Here is a 19,518-nt window from a genome sequence, read left to right on the forward strand (position 1 = left end):
TATACATTTCTCCAAATTAACATTTTATTTTGCATTACCAGCAACTGCTCCAACTGTCTGTTTATCAGGGACAGTCCCTATTTACCAGTATCTGCCCCAGATAAATATCTGTCTCTGATACCCTACTATTTTGCTTTCGGAGATTTTCCAGGGTACATTAGAAATGCTATTAGCATGATCAATGGTGTACTGAGATTTGTCGTATATATATATATTAAAAACATTACTGGTCAGGCTATTTCAGAGAAAGTTAACACCACAAATAACAAACAGGCAAGCGTGTAATAATAACATGTACTGTAGGTGTTTAAAAAATATATTGTTGATGTAAAAAGAAAGAAAGGAAAAAGCAATATTCCAGCTATGCAAATGCCCCAATTCTGCCTGTGAAATGTTGAATGATCTGCACATTCAGACAGAGAATATCTGCACGTCAGAATATTTATTTAAAGCAAGAATTTGTATAGCCCTTAACATTGTAAGTGGTGTACAGTAAAGCTACAAAATATACAATAAAGATAAGATCAGTTAAAATTGACCAACCCCCCCCCCAAACCTTACTTCAAATGCCTGCTGAAATAAACAGGTCTTCATCAAGCATCTGAAATTCAACAGTCTGTCTAACCTCTACCAGGAGTTCCAGTGTCTGGCTGACAGTACTGAATGCATAGCTGCATTCAGGCATCTGAGCCATGGGGGACCACGAACAGTGACTTCTGAGTTAACAAAAGGTGCTGAGGTCTTCTAGTTGATAAGGGCATGGGTATCCCAACAATTTTTAGGATGCGGGTGGCGCTGTGGGTTAAAGCCTCAGCGCCTAGGACTTGCCAATCGAAAAGGTCGGCGGTTCGAATCCCCGCGGCGGGGTGCACTCCTGTCGCTCGGTCCCAGCGCCTGCCAACCTAGCAGTTCGAAAGCACCCCCGGGTGCAAGTAGATAAATAGGGACCGCTTACTAGCGGGAAGGTAAACGGCGTTTCCGTGTGCTGCGCTGGCTCGCCAGATGCAGCTTGTCACGCTGGCCACGTGACCCGGAAGTGTCTGTGGACAGCGCTGGCCCCCGGCCTCTTAAGTGAGATGGGCGCACAACCCTAGAGTCTGTCAAGACTGGCCCGTATGGGCAGGGGTACCTTTACCTTTACCTTTTTATCCCAACAATTTAATCAGGTGCAATACAGGTGAATCAGTACAGCTGCATTTGCCATTTCTAAGGGAACTGTGCGGACTGTTGATGTTCAGAAAAAGGTAGTGCACTAGTTGGTAGTTATCTATTCTGTAAGGTACTGCTCTTCCTGTTTAAGGCTACCCACAGACAGGGGGCAGCTTCCAGACATGCACATCCATGCAAAAAAATAAATAAATGATATTGTTACTGTTATCATGCCAGCTTGCGATTTCAAAGTGCCATAATGTTATATCAGAAGTAGCCAACAGAACTGTGAACAAGAAGATTCATTGTGTAGCTCTTTTGAATTTGTCAATTTGGATTGGGACACTGATAACAAGGAGCTGATTTCACCTCTTTTGACAGTGGCCCAGGCCACAACTGCCAAGTTATGGAAGACTTTTGATTTAAATAATGTAGATTTTTGGTTAAAAGCTATGCAAGTGTCTCAGTTTAGCAAAGTCCAAGAGCATCTTTTATCTTCTTTTTTTAAAAACAAACTAAAAATTAGTAATGATTTTCATTTAAACCATTGGAACTCTTTGTAATGATAGACCACATATCCCTTTTTATTTTGGTATGTCCTGTTATTGACTCTGTAAATCCCAAAGCTGCATCCTATACTTCTGTATTGGTGATTTTGACCACTTTAATTTTTTTTACTTGCCACACCCCAAAACCTGTTTGTTATTAAAATTCCATTTTAAAAATTGACAAAAAAAGACAACCTAAGGGTGAGGCATTCTTGTTTTTTAATATAGTCAACTAAGCATGTTGTGCAACTTTCAGGGTAGATAAGTGGTGAAGCTATCATGGCTGCAAGATACAACTGCCTACTACTAAGAAGGAAAGGAGGAAAACCATATCAGCTATGCTACCTGGGAGTTAAGCCCATAACTACTTACAGTAGTCCTTACTTTCACAATTACCTTACAATATAGAATTGATCCTTCCCACCCCAGAACTATTCCAAGTTTCCACATCCCCTTATATAATTAGGCACATTATAAAAGGAAACAAGCTTGTTTCAACCTGGCATTTTGGTTTTATTTGGGGTGGGGAGAGAGATCAGAGTTTGAATTTTTAAGAAGCAATGAACCAGATGTGCTCCCTTGCACAACATTACACAGCAGGGCTTTGTGTTTTGTTTTTAATGTATTATAAGGAACAAAAAACACCAATTTAGATGCTTAATTTCATGTTTCATTTGGTAGAACAAGATAAGAACCCACCCCCATTTATTTCCCCCTCTCTCTCAAAATCGGCAGTTGATTACAGCATACATGCCAAGTGAACCTTATTCTGTGCCTGCCTACTGCATGCCCCAATTAGTTTGGCTTATTCATCATTTGAACTAATGTAGTGTAGCATGCCGCTCATGCTCAAATTATGTAAATATGATGCGGATCCAGAACGATTTGTCAAATACTCAGGGGGTGGGGAGGGGGGAAAAAGAGGTGGGGATGGTGAACAAAACAAGGATTTCTAAGAATGAGCAATTAGGAAAGAGAGGGGGGGGGAGAAGCACAACCCTTTAATTAGTTTTGTTCCAGTGCAAAGAAAACCGTATAATAAACATCTGACTTCTGTGCCTCTCTCTAACAGCTGTCATGCAGGCATGCTAGGCTTTTGTTGTTCAAGAGGCCATAGCCACAAATTTTGGACTAGTATGCACATCTCTAAAGATCAGAAGAAGCATATTCATCCTAGTATCAGATGGGAGCTGCCAAACATTGGTCAAGAATACTGTCTGTCACCTTGAGATGGCCATGAATGGAAGAGAACTTGTGAGTCTTTGTATGAATAAAATGGGAGTTATTTCTGCAGCGGGAAGTTGTGCAGGAAGTGTTAGAGGCATTCTGGGTGACTGAAAAGAGGGGTGGTGGTTTTACATGTGGCTCTGTGATTTTCAATCAATGTGCTGGCCACTGTATATTTGCCTAGCTGTCCTGAATCCCCACACACGCTGAGCTAAGTCCCAACAGTGCACAGAGAAAGCAGCATAGTCTAAGAAGAAAGTGCTACTGCCAACAGTCCCAAGGGCAACGCTAGAGAGGAGTCAAGACAGTACAATGCAATGAGAAAGGTTTAAAGTCAAACCGTAAGGCCAGGTTTCAGTCTCTGAAGAAGATCCAGAGTTGGAGTCCAAGGTCAGTCCCGAAATCGCGGTCTGATGGCGCTCCCAAAACAGTCAAGCCATGGTCCATCAATGGTGGAGGTTGAGCAGACACAGAGTCTCTGCCTTGCTGATCTTTTTTGTTCCTCCCAGTCTTGCTTGATGTACCTGAGCTAGCTCCAGCTGAGTAGCTGTGCCTCTCCCCTTAATGAAGCATGTGATCCTCACCTGACCTGAGCTTAATCCAGCTGAGTGACCACAAACCTCCTCCTGGACCTATCAAGTCCCATGATCTTCACCTGATCAACTAGTAAGCTGGGCTGTGTTCTCTAGCCTGCCTCAGTCTCTTAAAGCCTACTTCCCACTGTTCACGACGCCTCAGAGCCTGTTGTGTTTTCAAAGGAGGGGGCACATCCAGTTCTGGTGATGTGACCACTCCCCCTGGCTCCCAAGAACCCAAGGGGCTGGCTGCCCCTTTGACATCCTCTAATGTCCATTGAGTTCCTCCTAAGTCCCCCACCTCCCCTTCTCCCTCTTCAGCTTGTCCCAGAGTGTACCAATCATGGCTACGCTCCTCACTGGGCTCTTCTTCCCCTTCCCTGGTGTTCCCTGTTCATGACATCAGCGTTCACTAGGCATTTGTGTGCATTGTAAGTGAACACTGCACATGGAGGTCTGGGCACATAAATTGGGAACCCTTTAAAAGTGATGTCAGGCTGCATAGCATCCTGCAGAGGTGTTAAGTTGTGGGTGAACATATCAGACGACACAGCGATTCTTCAAACAGCTCTTGTTTATCCACAGGCCAGAACAGAACTGAACTGAAGGGTTCGGCCAGCCTGCTTCTATAGAGCTGCACTAGAACGCAACAGTAACCATTTTCTGTAACTATCCAATCACTGAACATCACTTTTGATCCCTTATTTGCATATGTGGACCTGAGTGAAAAGTATCCCCCTGCTGACACACGGTGAGAACTTTAGTACATAACAAGAGGTACGTGCTTTCCACATGAACATCTCATTTATAACAAGAAGAAGAAGAAGAAGAAGAAGAAGAAGAAGAAGAAGAAGAAGAAGAAGAAGAAGAAGAAGAAGAAGAACAACAACAACAACAACAACAACAACAACAACAACAACAACAACAACAACAACAACAACAACAACAACAACAACAACATTATATGCTTGCCATCTGACTAGGTTGCCCCAGCCACCTTGGATGGCTTTCAACAAATTATAAAACCACAGTAAAACATCAAAAATTAAAAACTTCCATTGTCAACAGAGCAGCAGGTATAGCCATGACATGGCACATGAAACAAAACTGCATCTCCTCCTTGCATTATCACCCTTTATCATTGTAGAATTGCCTACTAAATGTTACCCTACCCTGCTTTTCTCCAAGCAAACTCAGCACATTAAATGTAAAGTTATTTATCCATAAATTCAACTACATTATGTTGCCATAAATCTATTCCCAAGCCCCACATATTCTATGAAGTTATTCCTGGGTTAGCATACATTTGTTTTCTCTATTGCCTGATACCAGATGTTAAATTTTCTACAGCTACATTATAATCATTCCTTTATCCTCTCCTCCTCTATTGTTCTCTCAAACTATAATTGCTTTGGGCAGAAATTGTGTCATTTCTATATAGTGTATATGCTCTTTGCATAATAAAATGCTGAAACACTTAGTCATAATTTCACCTTCCACCTAGTTGGCTAATTGCCTATTTGCATGATTAAGAGGCAATGATCTGTGATGTCCAGTCATGCAGTAAATATTGACAGCAGTTCACGCATTAAGATAATCAATAATTGCAATTATCATGTTGAAAACATGTTATGTGACCTCATCCACAAATCTTTTATAGAAATTGCTTCAGTCCATTTATTTTACAGTATCTTGATGCTCCTCTGTCTTCTGCCATCATTAACTTTCCCTTCTTATTGAGGAAATTCTTGAGTTAGAATAAAATTTGTCACATGCCTTGACTTTCATGGAGTGCTATGACTGGACAGGCAGCCAAGTCAAGAATGGAACTGCGTGTTTGAAAACATGCAGTATCTACACCGGTCTACTGGGCAGTTTTCAGAAAGCGGAAGTTCTTTGCCTTGTCCCTCTTTCAAGGACTCCACTTCGTTAGTTTCCTTTAACTATATGCTTTCCCCCTTCTCATTTCCTTGTTTCGTTCCTTCACAGTCCCTGCAAAGATATTCAGCTTCTACAAGCATGCCAAACATTGGAGCAATAATACTTATAGAAAAATAAGGCAGTTTTCTTGTTCAACAGTAAGCAATTTGTTTTGTGTTGCTTTTTGGAGCTTAATTTTTCTCTGCCTCTGTGCAAATTTTGAGATTATTTCAATTTCTCTAAAAAAAAAAAAAAAGAACCATTCATTGGGTATAAATTTCATTTTACTGATCTTTGTATCCAAGGTAGACTTTTTCTTCAATATGATGAAATCATTATTTACAAAAATGTCCATTTTACATGGTTTGGGGGGTGGGGGTGGCAGGCAGCCAACTATAAAAAGTGTGTGTTTTGAATACCACCTATTACCAAAACCGCTGCAGTCAAAGTCACATTTTGTGGTGAGTACCCACTCCTGCATCACAGCTGATGGGCACAAGTGCCTGGCCTCCTGTTGGCAGCCTGCTCTTCTCCACTGAAAGTCTCCTGCCTTCTTGCATCTGGCTCTTCAAATCTTTAAGTGAATGTATGCTCCCCCCCCCCCAAACAGATTACGGTACCACATTAAAATGATCTTACTGGCAACATATTCCCTGTGCTTCACATTTTCTCTAAAAATGAGTTCTTACAGCATCCTTTGGGTTTCTTTAATGCCATTTTCATTTTTAAAAATCACCCAAGCATCTATGCTATTGGAAATTGAAGGATACCATCCAACTGTATCAGATTCTTCACCTCTACAGGGAATATTCTCTGTGCACAAACAGCTCTGAAGTACCTAATGGTATGCATATAGCAGACCTAGACTGATTTAATAAAGCATGAGCAGCTTGGCACAGGAACTACCTCCTACAGATATTAATAGAATCAGACAGAGATGGAGAAGCTCATAAGCTAGGTCATCTCCATTTACCTTATAGCCATATTACGACTTATTTCTGCTTGTAATTCATCTTACATAGCTTAACTAGATGGGGGGGGGCTTTTTATTGTTTGGTTTAATGAATACAGATTAACAAAACATATATTATTTGACTATTAGCCTTAAGTAATCACAAGTCTTTCACGCACACATACACACACACACTGGGTTTCAGATGTTTGCTAAGAAAATATTTATTAGGAATGGAAATTTAACAGAGAAAAACACATAACATTCACTGGACTTTAAATATAGACACTAAATTTTTTCACAGAATCTCTTTTAAGGAAAAACACAAAATGAATGTAAAGGTTTTTTGTTCATACACTGGATTACACACAAGCGAAAAAACCCTAACCCAACTCCCACAACTTTATAAAGGTCACAAGGCATAGAAAACTGCATTTTTTGTCATTGTTGTACTGTTGTGTAACAAGCCCTTAAAAACAAAAAGTGATTTCTTTTATTAAAAAGTCATTAGAAAATGTATTATATCTAACAACACTATCATATTAATTTATATTTTGATAGACTTTACATAATAAAACCCTATGAATAGAGGTACCTGTGTCACACAGATATTCTACCTTATGGAGAAGAGAAAAATTATCTGTAGTAGTCTTTTTAATATATAAAACACTAATTTGTGAAAATAAGGTTTGACACATTAGTGTCAAGTTATGCTGAACTAAAGTTCATTTCATTAGCTTGTATATCACATGAATATTCAAGTAACTAATTTTTCTAAATTCCACAAGAATTGAGTTGTACAGTGTCTTGTATGGGTGTTAATTTAAAAATGATTTCAGTTCCAACAATATAATTTATATGAAGACTATCGTGAAACTACTTGATATTGCAAGAAAATCCTTCAGCTAATAATTTCTTCCCCATGTGTAAAGTAAAAAATCAGTTGTGTTCTGTATCAGAAAATCATTAGCCTACCATCAGCTAGAGTATATTTTTCTCCTTTATATTGCATATATCTCCCTTAATTATATTGTGCTGCAAGTTCAGTTCTGGAAAGGAATAAGAACTTTCCAAGTCCACCAATTCTGAAAGTAGGGGGAAAGGTGCCAGCTGCCTGCTTTTATTCATAACTAACTTCCTAGCAGCTATATCATGGGCAGACAGCGTATCTCCAGCAAGACAATCTGCACTAACTAAAATTTTGCCTATTGCTAAAGAAGCAGGACCCTACCAGAATAAAGGGTGGTAACAGTTAGTTAAATCTCATGTAGGAATAGGTTCAGCTGAGCATGGCATAATGAGATTGCTGCAGTCAAGCAATGGTATAAAAGACAACCTTGTATGTATAGAATGGATCACCAGTGCCAAATGGCTTTTAAAAGCCCTGGAAATAGTAGAGGTTTTTTTTGTACAGGATCCATTTAGGGTTAGCAACTGACAGTTCCCAGGCACCAAAGATCTGGTCTGTCAGTTGCTAACTTGCCTCTCTTTAATTCCACATTTCTTGCTACTGTTGAGAGATATCAGAGGCCAAGACTAATGTACCCAAGGGTGACAAATCTCTCCAATGTCACCCTTTTGGCTTTCCCAGCTGGGTAGCTGTTTCAGAAGCCAAGAAACAGTTTAAGGGAACTAGAAGACTGTGCAAGTGACAAAAAGGTCATTTCTAATCTGTCATCCACTCCCTTAGCTTCCCCAGTCACTTTAGTTAGAATGGAGAGGAAGAGGGAAGATTAATAGTTGGACATGGGAAGACTAGTCGTTGGGCTGAGTATATCTCACTCCCTTGAAAAGGTGGCTGTTACGAAAAGAAAAAAGCTCCAAGAACTTTATATTTTATCTGAAAGTGAATGTATAACAAGAGTCACAAATAAAGCTAGAACACAATCTTCTATTTATCACCCCTGCGACGTCGAAGTTGTTGTTTTTTTGTCCCCATGCTTCAGTGTGGTGGCTAGATAAAAGGAGTGAGATGGGAATGTGACCCCCATTTCTGCCCCAGCCCCCCGTGCTTATAAATAAGTTAATTTCTAATGTTTGTTGAATAAGAGTGAAAAGGCAGCAAGGGGGGGGGGACTGAGAGGGAGTATGTTCTTGCTGAAATGTGGCACAGAACAAGCTCCCCAAATCTCTTACATTTCTAAATATTAATGGCTGGAATGGTGTGAATATTTGGACTCTAGAGTACTCTTTACATAACTAGGACTCACTCACTAGTCTTGGTCAGTGGCTTCCGTGATGCAGACAGCTGGTTGATTTAACATCTCCAAGTGGGCACTTCAAAAAACCCACAACAGGAGACTGGAATGCAATCTATAAATCATGCAGTGTTTTATATGCCTGTGATAATTTGGTAATACATGCAAGACAATGAGTAGTTAAGACATATGAAAGTAGCAATAGTTACAAAATTAGCAAAATTTTCACAGTGTTCTTACAGCCTTTACTTTAAAAACACAAGTGTATCACTTACCACCACTATTGCTCAAACATTGTAAAATTGTCTCTCAGCCATGCAAATCACTTTGAAAAGGTAAAATAAGTAAATGACATTTCTTGGCATATTTAGACAGTGAATGCAACTTGAATTTAAATTTTGAATTCTACCAGTTCTTGCAGCTAATTACTATTTCTCATTGTTCTGCAGTTAACATCTTTTAATCTCATTTATATTCTGTGAGTGCCAAAGAACTAGCCAGATCCACAAAGCAGTATCTTTACAGATGTCCCAAACTCTTGAATAAGCAAAAGCTAGAGGAAGTTGATTTCCCATTTCCTGGCATTTTCACCATTTTTTATTCTCACTCTGTGAACGTTAACTCTGTTGTAGTTACAGCTTTGCCTTTCAGAAATATTTCACTGTCTGGAGAATTTAGACTTGTCCATTGACAGATAGCTTCTCACCCAAAATAAGAAAAGCTCACGGTACCATTTTATCCCAGTTTGCAGGTTCAATTTGACACCACATCACCATCATTACAGCCAACATTACCCCATAAAACAAACTCACTTCACTGTCACGCACAGTGGGAGAAAGCAATCTGTCAGAAACTATGCCTTTGTATCTAAGGAGATAATCCAGCTTCTCCTTTTCTCATTTCATAAATTAATAAGTTGTTAATCATAATCACAAAGATTAAGCTATTAAACAGAATTCAAGTTTAGAAAATTAAGAATAAATTAGTTACAGCCTTGTAAACAATTGCTCTTTTGTGTTACATATTTGGAAGAAATCTTCCTGTGTAGTGTGAGATCAGACATTACAAGGCACACATTACACTTAAAAATTCAAAATAATAATAAAAAAACACCCAGCAAGTCTCTCATCATATTTTTTATGGCAAAATTGTGCTGTGGGATACTGGAAAACATAAATATAATTTTTTTTATATTACAGACATTTAAAAAGTCTTCAATGGCTGCACTATCTCTTGTAAAATATTTGTGCTATTTTATAGTGCTGTGCGATTTGAAATATTTGAAACAAATCTCAGATATTCTCCACAAAGCTGCCAGGGAAAAGGCCAGTTTTTCCATTTCGCTGCAATGTGCCTTTGAACCAACCATCTTCACGTTTTTTGTGTACAAAAACAACATCTCCTTCTTTAAGTTCAAGCTCAGCTTCACTCTGAGGAGGATACGATACCACAACTCTATATCTGCAGAGCAAGAAGATAAAAAGTTCAGGTTTTTATTACAGAGACTGCCATTGTTTGCAAACAAAAAACAACTTAACACTTGCCAGATACAACTTGCAACAGGAAGCTGCCTCGAATTGTTCACATCCTTTCAAAAGTATGTGCAATTTCTAAACACAGTGTGTGTTAACATGGCAATGTCAAGTAAATACATACAAGCTAGCTCCACTGAATTCTCTGGGAAGATGTTAAGTGTTAGGATGTTTTAAAGACAATTTTTAAAAGTTGACACATGGCTATTATACAATTTTGTTTAGCTAAACAAAATGAACTATAGTAAAGTTTCAAATTCAGTACCTGTGAAATTGAAATGCATATTTATAGCAGAATAGTAGCATACATGATAAAATAATGCTAAAGGAGTTCACCATAACTGGTAAAAATGTGGTCATATAAATACATAACTGGTAAAAATGTGGTCATATAAATACACTGATTATAGTTAGGGACAGAAATACAGCAAGGGAAGCAAAACCTCTCTCAAATCACTTCAGCCTTCCAACTATTCTGTCTCAAATTCAAGTAAACATGCATTGAAATATGCAGGAGGTCTTAAAACAGTGCATTATCATTGGGTACACAGGTTTGTGCACTGATTTTGACCTGGGCGTGCTGATTTTAAAAACCCCAACAATACTCAGATGAAAGGTTATTCACAGGCAAACTTCTCACTGGGATTAAAACCTAAGTGGTAAGCTATTTCACATGAACATCCAAGGAGGAAGGCTTTGTGTTATTCAGAATCAGGTTCAATTATAGAACTCTAGAGAAAACATAAATGGCAATATTAATTATGGTTCAAATATATGCCTTAGTTGCCATATGCATGGAAATAATTGTTCTACAATCTTGCTTAGGTGAAAGCTCAACCGGGAAATTACACATATGCATTGAAACCCCAAATACAAAAGCAGCCAAAATGTAATAACAACATGAAAAGTGCAGCAGCTTGTAACCTTTTTGTCCTTTTTGCATTAAATATATTTCCCCATAAATATTTGTTCTGATTCCGGCAAATACATAACTGCAAGTGCCACTGCAGTTTTTGTTTTTAAGAGGATTCATACATTTTTATTAGGGACAGAGAACATGTTATGAGTTTGAATACATAATCTAAAATTAGTTTTCCCTCCCCGATTGTATAAATGGCTTATTATTTTGCCTGACTTCTGTTTATTAGCTCCAACCCAACTGAGTAGAAGGGCTAGAGACAGGGTCTATAAATTCTGGTTCACCTTGGTAGTGAATTTTTAATCTACTAAGCGGCAGTGAAATCCAATCTCTCTATAGTACTGCAACAATATTGTATGCATTATTTTTTCTTTAAAGTTCCATCAGATTGAAGGAAGTTGTAAAACAACAACAGCAAAGACACAATTAAGGCCTTATCTAGGTTAATTGAACACATGAATTTTTTTTAACTTTTAAAATGCAATCTAATGCAATGTAATTCAGAAATAAGTATGAGGAGAGGCCATAGCTCAGAAGTCCAGCACATGCTTTGTGTGCAAAAGGTCTTTGCTAAAAAAAAGAAGGGGAAAAAAAAGGATCAGGTTAGCAGCTATTGTCAAAGGCTATTTGCCCTGCACAATTGCTCTCAGAGAACTCTTTGAGTGGCAGCCAGTGTGGGGGCAGGACTGAAGACTGTAGTACTGCCCAGAGAGCCATGTTTGCTTGCTTAATGGTTCAGCAAAGCCATATGGCTTCAACACACCCTGAGGGATGGGCTGGTGCCGTCATTATACATCTTTGGGCACCAGGTGAAAACTTCCATCTTCAACCAGGCTGTTGGCTTATTAATAGCCTATACCCTTTTAAATGTGCTCCTGGAAGGGAGGGAGGGAGGGGGTTATCGATTTGTGAGGGTATTTTGTTCTTGTTTTTATTGTGTATTTAGTGTTTTTATCTTGTACATTTATTCTGTGAACCACCCTGAGATTTAATAAATAATAATAATAATACCACCACCTGCTTACAGTTCAGCTATGTAGAAACCACCTCTCCTTCCACAGAATAATGAAACACTGATATCTATACGTAGTACATTTTTGAGAGCAGAAGAGAGGAAATGGAACATATCTCAGCAGGTCCTGTAAAAATAAATATGCATGCTTCTTTTTTGGCCAGAACATGGGATGTTAGAGAGAATCCAAAACAACCATGCTTTCCACCCAGACCATCCTTGTAACCACGGAGAAGTCTCTAGTCAACAAATTGCTCATCACTGTCATGATCATTTCCTTTCCCTGAGTCCTCACAGCCCTCAAGCAATGTTGCTGTTGCAAATGGGGGTGGTGATGCTCTTTCCTTCTAAGCTAGACTAATTCCCTGCTCTTATGTACAGCACTGACTTTCCTGCTTTCCTCTGACATACTGGAGCTTGACAAAGAGGAGACTGGGCTTCAATATGATTATTAAGCATCTTTCCCAGCATCTCTTTTTCAAGTACTCTTTTTCAAGATGTCAAAGGAAAATTAATATTGCAAGATTCTGAGTGCCATTCAACTACAGAACAAGCTCTACTGATCTACACAAGCACCATTCCCTAACTCAGAAAAAGCAAAAAGACTCCATCAACTGAGAAACTACAATATCCCGATACTGAAACAAGAGAAAAATGCTACTATATGAGGAAACAGAAGCAAGGTTGAGAACTCAGGTGCCTGGCCTCCTTACGATAATTAAAAATATTGATACAGTAGTGCCTCGCAAGACGAAATTAATTCGTTCCCCAAGTTTTTTCTTCTTGCGAGTTTTTCGTCTTGCGAAGCACGGTTTCCCATAGGAATGCATTGAAAATCAATCAATGCGTTCCTATGGAGACCGTCCAGCGACAGAGGGGAAGCGCTGCGCGCCTTCCCCTCTGTCCCCGGACCTGTTTTAAAGCAAGGGGCAGCGGGGAGAAGATTGCTTCTCCCCGTTGCCTGCCCCGCAATCTCCAGGGACAGAGGGGAAGGCGCGCTACGCTTCCCCGCTATCCCCGGAGCTTGCAGGGCAAGCTTCGTTTTGCGAAGCAAGCCCATAGGGAAATGCGTCTTGCGAAGCGGCTAAGAAAACGAAAAACTCCTTCGTCTAGCGAGTTTTTAGTCTTCCGGGGCGTTCGTCTTGCGGGGTACCACTGTAAGGGAATAACTGTGCTAGAAATCAAATTTCAACGGATTCAATAGTATTTGAATTTTTCAACAGAGTTCAGTTCTATTAAAAAATAATGCTAATATACACAGAATTATGAACCAGAAATATTAAGGTTGACTGAACACCTAGTTTTAATATATGAAAGAGACCTACTCAATCAGACTGAAAGGGCTTTAGGAGTGTGTGAGGGTACTGACCTGGTAATACTTGCTGAAGAATAGCATACTATTTCAAAAAATAAAGTTCAGGACTGTTTCCATAAGTACAAAACAAGAGTGCTGATAGATCAAGGCACAGGCTATCCAGTTTAGCATCCTATTTCCACAGTGGGCAACTAGATGCTTACAGGAAGTCCATGATAGCTCTTTCCTGCATGTGTTCCCTCAGCAACTGCTATTCAGAAACAGAGTGTCCAGCCAACTAGGCTTTTTAGCTGGATCAACTTTCCACATCATTCCTACAACACAACTGTGCAGGAATCTATCGTGGAAAAGCTTTATCGGGTATAACCCAGAGATGTGGGGCTCTCTTACTGCCACATGCATGCAACTGTAGGTTGTAGCCACTGTCAAACTACTATTACGGTTTCATTTCAGAAGCAACAGTACATTTCAAACCCAGGTTGGGTCAACAATGATTTTTTAGTGATCACAGGAACAATATCAGAATTCTATTTATAGCATTTTTACTGATTAGCATTTCTAGGCCGTTTGTAGCCGTTATTACACTTTATTGACTAGAAAATGACTTACCGTTCACACACAACAGGCCTACATTCATTCAGGATTGGAGCTAATGAAGAACAGGGCTGCCGTGGAGGGGGAGCTATAGGAATACTGGAATCCAAAGAACTTGCTTTCCGATGAGTAACATCTTGCATTGATGTGGATGTTTCATTGTCCACAGAGCAGGACTCAGCTCTTCCATGACTAGAAGCCGATGGAACTTCTGGTCCTACAGCACCTTGCAGGGCCAGCTCCGCAGCTGCCTGCTCAACTTCCAGAGTTGGTGATGATGGTGGTGATGCTCGAGGTTTGCGCTTGGTAGATGCTCCTGAAAGTAACTTTAGCAAACCCTTTTTTTCTTTCTGGAAATAAATAAAAACATTTGTTTTGAAGCATGAATATTCACTGTGGAGGAAAGATACCAATTTGCAGGCAACATATGAATTCCTAACCATGCCTGCAAGTTCAGGGCTAAGCCCTGTTTGCCAAGGAACAATCAGGAATGCATTTTAATGTTTCAATGGATCCTTTGCCTGCCCCATACCTGATGTCACATATGACATTAGGTGTGGAGTAGGTGGGCACGGTCTGACGAAAGCAGCCTTGCAGGCTATATTAGGACATCTGCCACACTTTCTTGGGCTCAAGAGCTGGAGGTTCCCCACTGCTGTCCTAACCAGCAATCCAACTGTACAATAAAACTGGTGGTACCTAGGATGTTCAGGTATACCTGAAATGTTATATACAAAATCCAATGAGAGAAGGAACATTAAAGTGTTCAATATTTTTGTTGCTTGCATGTTGAAAATATTCATCTCTGCTCTAAATATCAGAAGGGCCCAGGATAATGGAAGTGAAGTGTGGCACATAACAGAAGCAATGGAACTGTTATATACAAAAATTCCATCCATTTATTCAATAAAATTCTACTTCTGATATTTTAGTAACATCAGGAATTCCATTCCATTACAGTTGTTTTCCCTCCTAAAGGAACAAAAATCTGACCATACTTTGCTTCTTACATAAAGAAGCCAAGCCTGGCACTAGCCTAATTTGCTGTCACATCAAATCATAAAAATATATGGTTTAATATGAATGAACAGCATTCTGGTGTTTGTTGCTCAAAGGTTTCTGGGCAGTCTTCCCCTGCTCTTGCTGTGCTGAAGACAAAGCAAGCTGGAGTTTGTGTTGTCGTGCCATCTAAACCCATGCTCATAGTTTGTTTCTTTTCAACAAAACACAAGCGGTAAGCCAAGAACAAACCTTTGTTAATACTCATGGTTTGTTTAAAGATTCAGATGACACAAGGCAGACTCCAGCTTGTTTCAGCTATGGTGCAACAGAAACAGGAAAGCCGAAGGAACACTCTAGGAACTTTTGAAATTGTCTACTAGTCTACTGCTCATTCACATTATTTTAAATTATGGTTTAATGTGATACACAAAGCAAGCCACTATCTGGCACTAAAGGTGATAAGAATAAACTAAATGGCAAGTTTTGGAGTTACACCTAATAAAGAGTCCCCTCTATCTATTGGGTTATCTATTAAAGAAAAACATCCTGAGCGGCAACCAAAATGTCATGCTTACCTTGCCATCTCTATCTGATTTACTGACAGTAGTAATTCCTCCAGCTACTAATGTATTCTCTGGGGAAGCTGGAGCTCCAGGGTGAGCAGTCACAGTTCTCCCATTTGCATCTCCATCCAGAGATGCAGAAGTGCCAGGAGATGCTGTTGTACAAGCTAATGGGAGATTTGTCCGGTTGATATTCACAGCAGTGATATAAGCAGCAGCATTAGAAAGCTGAGGTTGGAGCTGTTGGGAGGCAACAGAATGGTGTGGAATAATTACAGCAGCAGGAATAAGGCATGCTGAACTTTGAGCCTGAATGGGCGTCACGGTGGCTGTGGGTCTTTCTTGGCTGTGTATTGCAACTGCAATGAGAGGGGGAAACATAGTATCATTGAGACTGAAAACAATACAGCATCCACTTGTTGTGTTATTTAAAAACTTCCCTCACACTATTAATTCCACAGTCTCAAGCATTAAAAATGGCATGTGTGGGTATTTCAGTATAGCAATCTAGATCTCCAAACCATCTTTTATGGTATTAAAAATATCTGACAGTACCTGATGCTATACTGAATACTATTGTACAGAGATAAAATTTATATGTAAATATAAATACTTATGATTCTCAGCAAATAATATTCATAGGCAGATTCTCTCTGACACTGGAGTTGGTCCATAGCCATCATGTACTACATTCCACCCATGACAAGATACATGGGGTTTCAGAGAAGTTCATCCTGATCATATTATTACCTAAGCCAAGGAATAAAGCAATGTTTTACCTGTTCTAACTGCATTGCGAGCCTGGTTGACTGTCATTTGGCCAGTCATGTGCATAAGAACCTTGGTCTGTGGACTGGTTTGTATATGTGCAGCAGAGACCACAGCTGTTGGTACTGCACTGGCGTTCATTGTCACACCATTTCCCTGAAGTTTTTGCAATGTTCCTCCAGCAGTGGAAGTATTGACCATAGTCACCACCCTCCCTGTCTGACCAGCAGTAGATACAGGGACTTTTGCTTGGGAGGCACTTGTCACTGCCCTGTTAAAAGTAATGCAAATAGTTTATGCACACCTTATTAAACCAAATAAGGCCTATTCTCCCAATCCCAATAAGCCACCACCACCACAGAAAATCTGGATATCCAAATGGAGTTGCTTCCCCTTTTCTTTGTAAAAAATACTTCAACTGAAAGCCTCACCTTGTGACTGGTGCCACATAATTGCCAGGGAACACACCAATTTTGCTTGTATGCATGGATGTTCCTTTGAACCAGCCATCCTGACAACGTTCAAACACCAAGAACATCTCTCCTTTCCTCAATTCCAGTTCATCATCTTTTCTAGGAGTATATGGATAAATAGCGATATACCTAGAAAACAAAACTGTTTATAATGGTCTGCAGGAAAAACTAGACAAAAAAAACTTTTCCTAAGCAAGTCATGGCTTCCTTGCAGAGTGACTGCTGCTTGAAAATTGAGCCATGAGGGTTCATTAAGAATGGGAAGTAGCTCCTTAGGTAGTCACAGAAATTTCAATCAGAGAAATAGCTGCACATACAAAGAGTTATCCAAAGAATTCTGTCCCTAACTCCTTATCAAATGTCCAAATGTTGGTGACAGTTAAAGAGTAACATGTCAATAGTTGAAAGAACCATTCTTGATTTCATCTGTCTTCCGTCATTTGCATATATCCCTTGAGGGTCAATATAGAAGCCTACTTGTCCATTGGCTGGTCCAAGTTGTAACTAAGCTCCTACCCAGGAGACCTGATTTGGTCAAGAATCATTAACTATGTCCCAGGACTTTTGCCAGTGCAGAGGCCTGGTTCACACATAGTGTTAAACCACAGTTAACATTAACCATAATTAATATTAAGCATAGTTAATAAATAATAGGGACGCGGGTGGCACTGTGGGTAAAACCTCAGCGCCTAGGACTTGCCGATCGCATGGTCGGCAGTTCGAATCCCCGCGGCGGGGTGAGCTCCCATCGTTCGGTCCCAGCTCCTGCCCACCTAGCAGTTCGAAAGCACCCTTAAGTGCAAGTAGATAAATAGGTACTGCTTTATAGCGGGAAGGTAAACGGCGTTTCCGTGTGCTGCTCTGGTGCCGGTTCGGCAGAGCAGCTTCGTCACGCTGGCCACGTGACCCGGAAGTGTCTGCGGACAGCGCTGGCTCCCGACCTCTAGAGTGAGATGAGCGCACAACCCTAGAGTCTGTCAAGACTGGCCCGTACGGGCAGGGGTACCTTTACCTTTTTACCTTAATAAATAATAATCAGTGCTGAGGCATCTGGCAGACAATAACTTAAACCTTGATTTATTACATCTCAGAACAGTTAAAAGTACCAGCAAGAGCAGTATGATTTTTTTAATTTTTTATTTTTTTTTTACATTCATCACTCATGGCACTGTAGCTTTTGGGCAGTGACACACATCTTTAACAATAGTTATAGAGGAGGTCTGGGTTCACACATAACACTGTTATAGTTAACATTATCTAAGTTTTATACACCATCTACAAACCTTTACAAGCATAGTAAAGCTTTTGGACTCACACATATTGCTACACCATGGTTTAATAGATTATGGTTTAGCATTATGTGTGAATGAGCCTGCTGTGTCAGGCAAAACCATTCCAGGGATTTTCTGTACCTCATATAATCTGCTATTGTTGTTCATGACCAGTCCAGGCTGGTCATGGTAGCCAATCTAGATCTTGGTGCAATGAGAACCTTTGCCATCCCTTTCACATGCACCAGGCACTTTTCACCCCAGATGACAAGTCAAACATTCCTTGTCTATCCAGAAATACTTGAATTTTTTTCCTTTGGCAATTCTGCTCTTTGATACCATTTCAAGGTTATACTCAACAAGCTTTTATTTCACTTACACACTTGGTCTTGTCTGTGGGCGCAAATGTGCTATTTGCTCAGTTGATCCCGCTGCAGATTTTTGAGCTGCTCCTGAAGGCAGCCCAGCAGAGGTTGGAGGAATTATTGTAGCAGATAAGAGAGGTGGTGGTGGTAGAGGGGGATTCAGTGTCTAGAAATAAAATATTCAGAAATTTAATGTCATTTTGGCACTAATATTCAGCTGAAAATACACACAGTTACACACTCCCAAATTGACTTGGATCCAGTGGTCGTGAGTAGAGGTTCCACTCTACACCAATTTCTCCATTTTCTGATACAATGTAACGGGACAATCCCTTGTATTAAGCATTGTGTCTAAATACACATTTCTTTTTTAATGACAATTTTATTGAATTTTTAAAACCATATTAAACTCTAAAACTAATACTCATTTATAAGAAAATACAAAACATAATTGTATAGGCAAAAGGAAAGGAAAAAATAGAGAAATAACTACTTAAGTCTCTTTATAACATTTATTTCATGAATATAATATCATTTATCCACACACTTCAATGCAAATTTGTGGCATAAATCCCAAAGTTTTTCAAACATATTTCCAATATTCAGTGGTCTGAAAAGGACTGCAATCCATGGCTGCTTTGAAACCAGAAGCTGTAATGCAGTAAGCAACAAATTTCAACAACAAGCCACCCAAACATTACTTTGTTTTTCTCTATGTTTTTAGCTGTTCTTATTTTTATGTGAGCTACCTTGAGTCCCTCTTAGGGAGAAAAGGCACGGTATAAATAAATAGATAAATAGTTAAATAAAGTAATAAAATAAAATAGCTGTTCCCTTTGACAGCAAAATTCCCTTTGACAGCTGGGATACAAAAGGTACCTCTTACTGTTTTATTTTAAGTGCCATTATTCAAAAATTAGGATTGAAAATTATGAGATAAGCAATGGAAAGAGCGCTTTTAACTGGCAGTTTCTAATGGGGCTCTATTCTTGGATCCCTTAGTTACTCTTTTCATTTGTAAAACTTCAGACTATTCTCTATGTTGTTGCTGATACTTCACATTATGTCAGAACCAGAGATACCCAGCCACTACAGATTATGAGTGTTCAAACCAGGACAGGGGAAAAACACACAT

General features: G+C 39.6%; 1 protein-coding gene across 2 annotated transcripts in view; it reads right to left on the minus strand.

Moving 5' to 3' along the window:
* Nucleotides 1–9,136: 9,136 nt before the first annotated feature.
* SH3RF1 (SH3 domain containing ring finger 1) overlaps nucleotides 9,137–19,518 on the minus strand; it is a 41,654-nt gene continuing 31,272 nt past the window's right edge. For both annotated transcript variants that reach the window (XM_028742893.2, XM_028742892.2), the window contains exons 7-12: nucleotides 18,398–18,549; nucleotides 16,706–16,876; nucleotides 16,286–16,545; nucleotides 15,519–15,865; nucleotides 13,957–14,291; nucleotides 9,137–10,030 (exon numbers count right to left, since the gene is read on the minus strand). In XM_028742893.2, the coding sequence (XP_028598726.2) occupies nucleotides 9,862–10,030; nucleotides 13,957–14,291; nucleotides 15,519–15,865; nucleotides 16,286–16,545; nucleotides 16,706–16,876; nucleotides 18,398–18,549 (1,434 nt within the window). In that variant the 3' untranslated portion in view covers nucleotides 9,137–9,861. The remainder of the gene's footprint in view (nucleotides 10,031–13,956; nucleotides 14,292–15,518; nucleotides 15,866–16,285; nucleotides 16,546–16,705; nucleotides 16,877–18,397; nucleotides 18,550–19,518) is intronic.

This window comes from Podarcis muralis, chromosome 9, assembly GCF_964188315.1.
Source record: "Podarcis muralis chromosome 9, rPodMur119.hap1.1, whole genome shotgun sequence".
Classification (NCBI taxonomy): Eukaryota; Metazoa; Chordata; class Lepidosauria; order Squamata; family Lacertidae; genus Podarcis; species Podarcis muralis.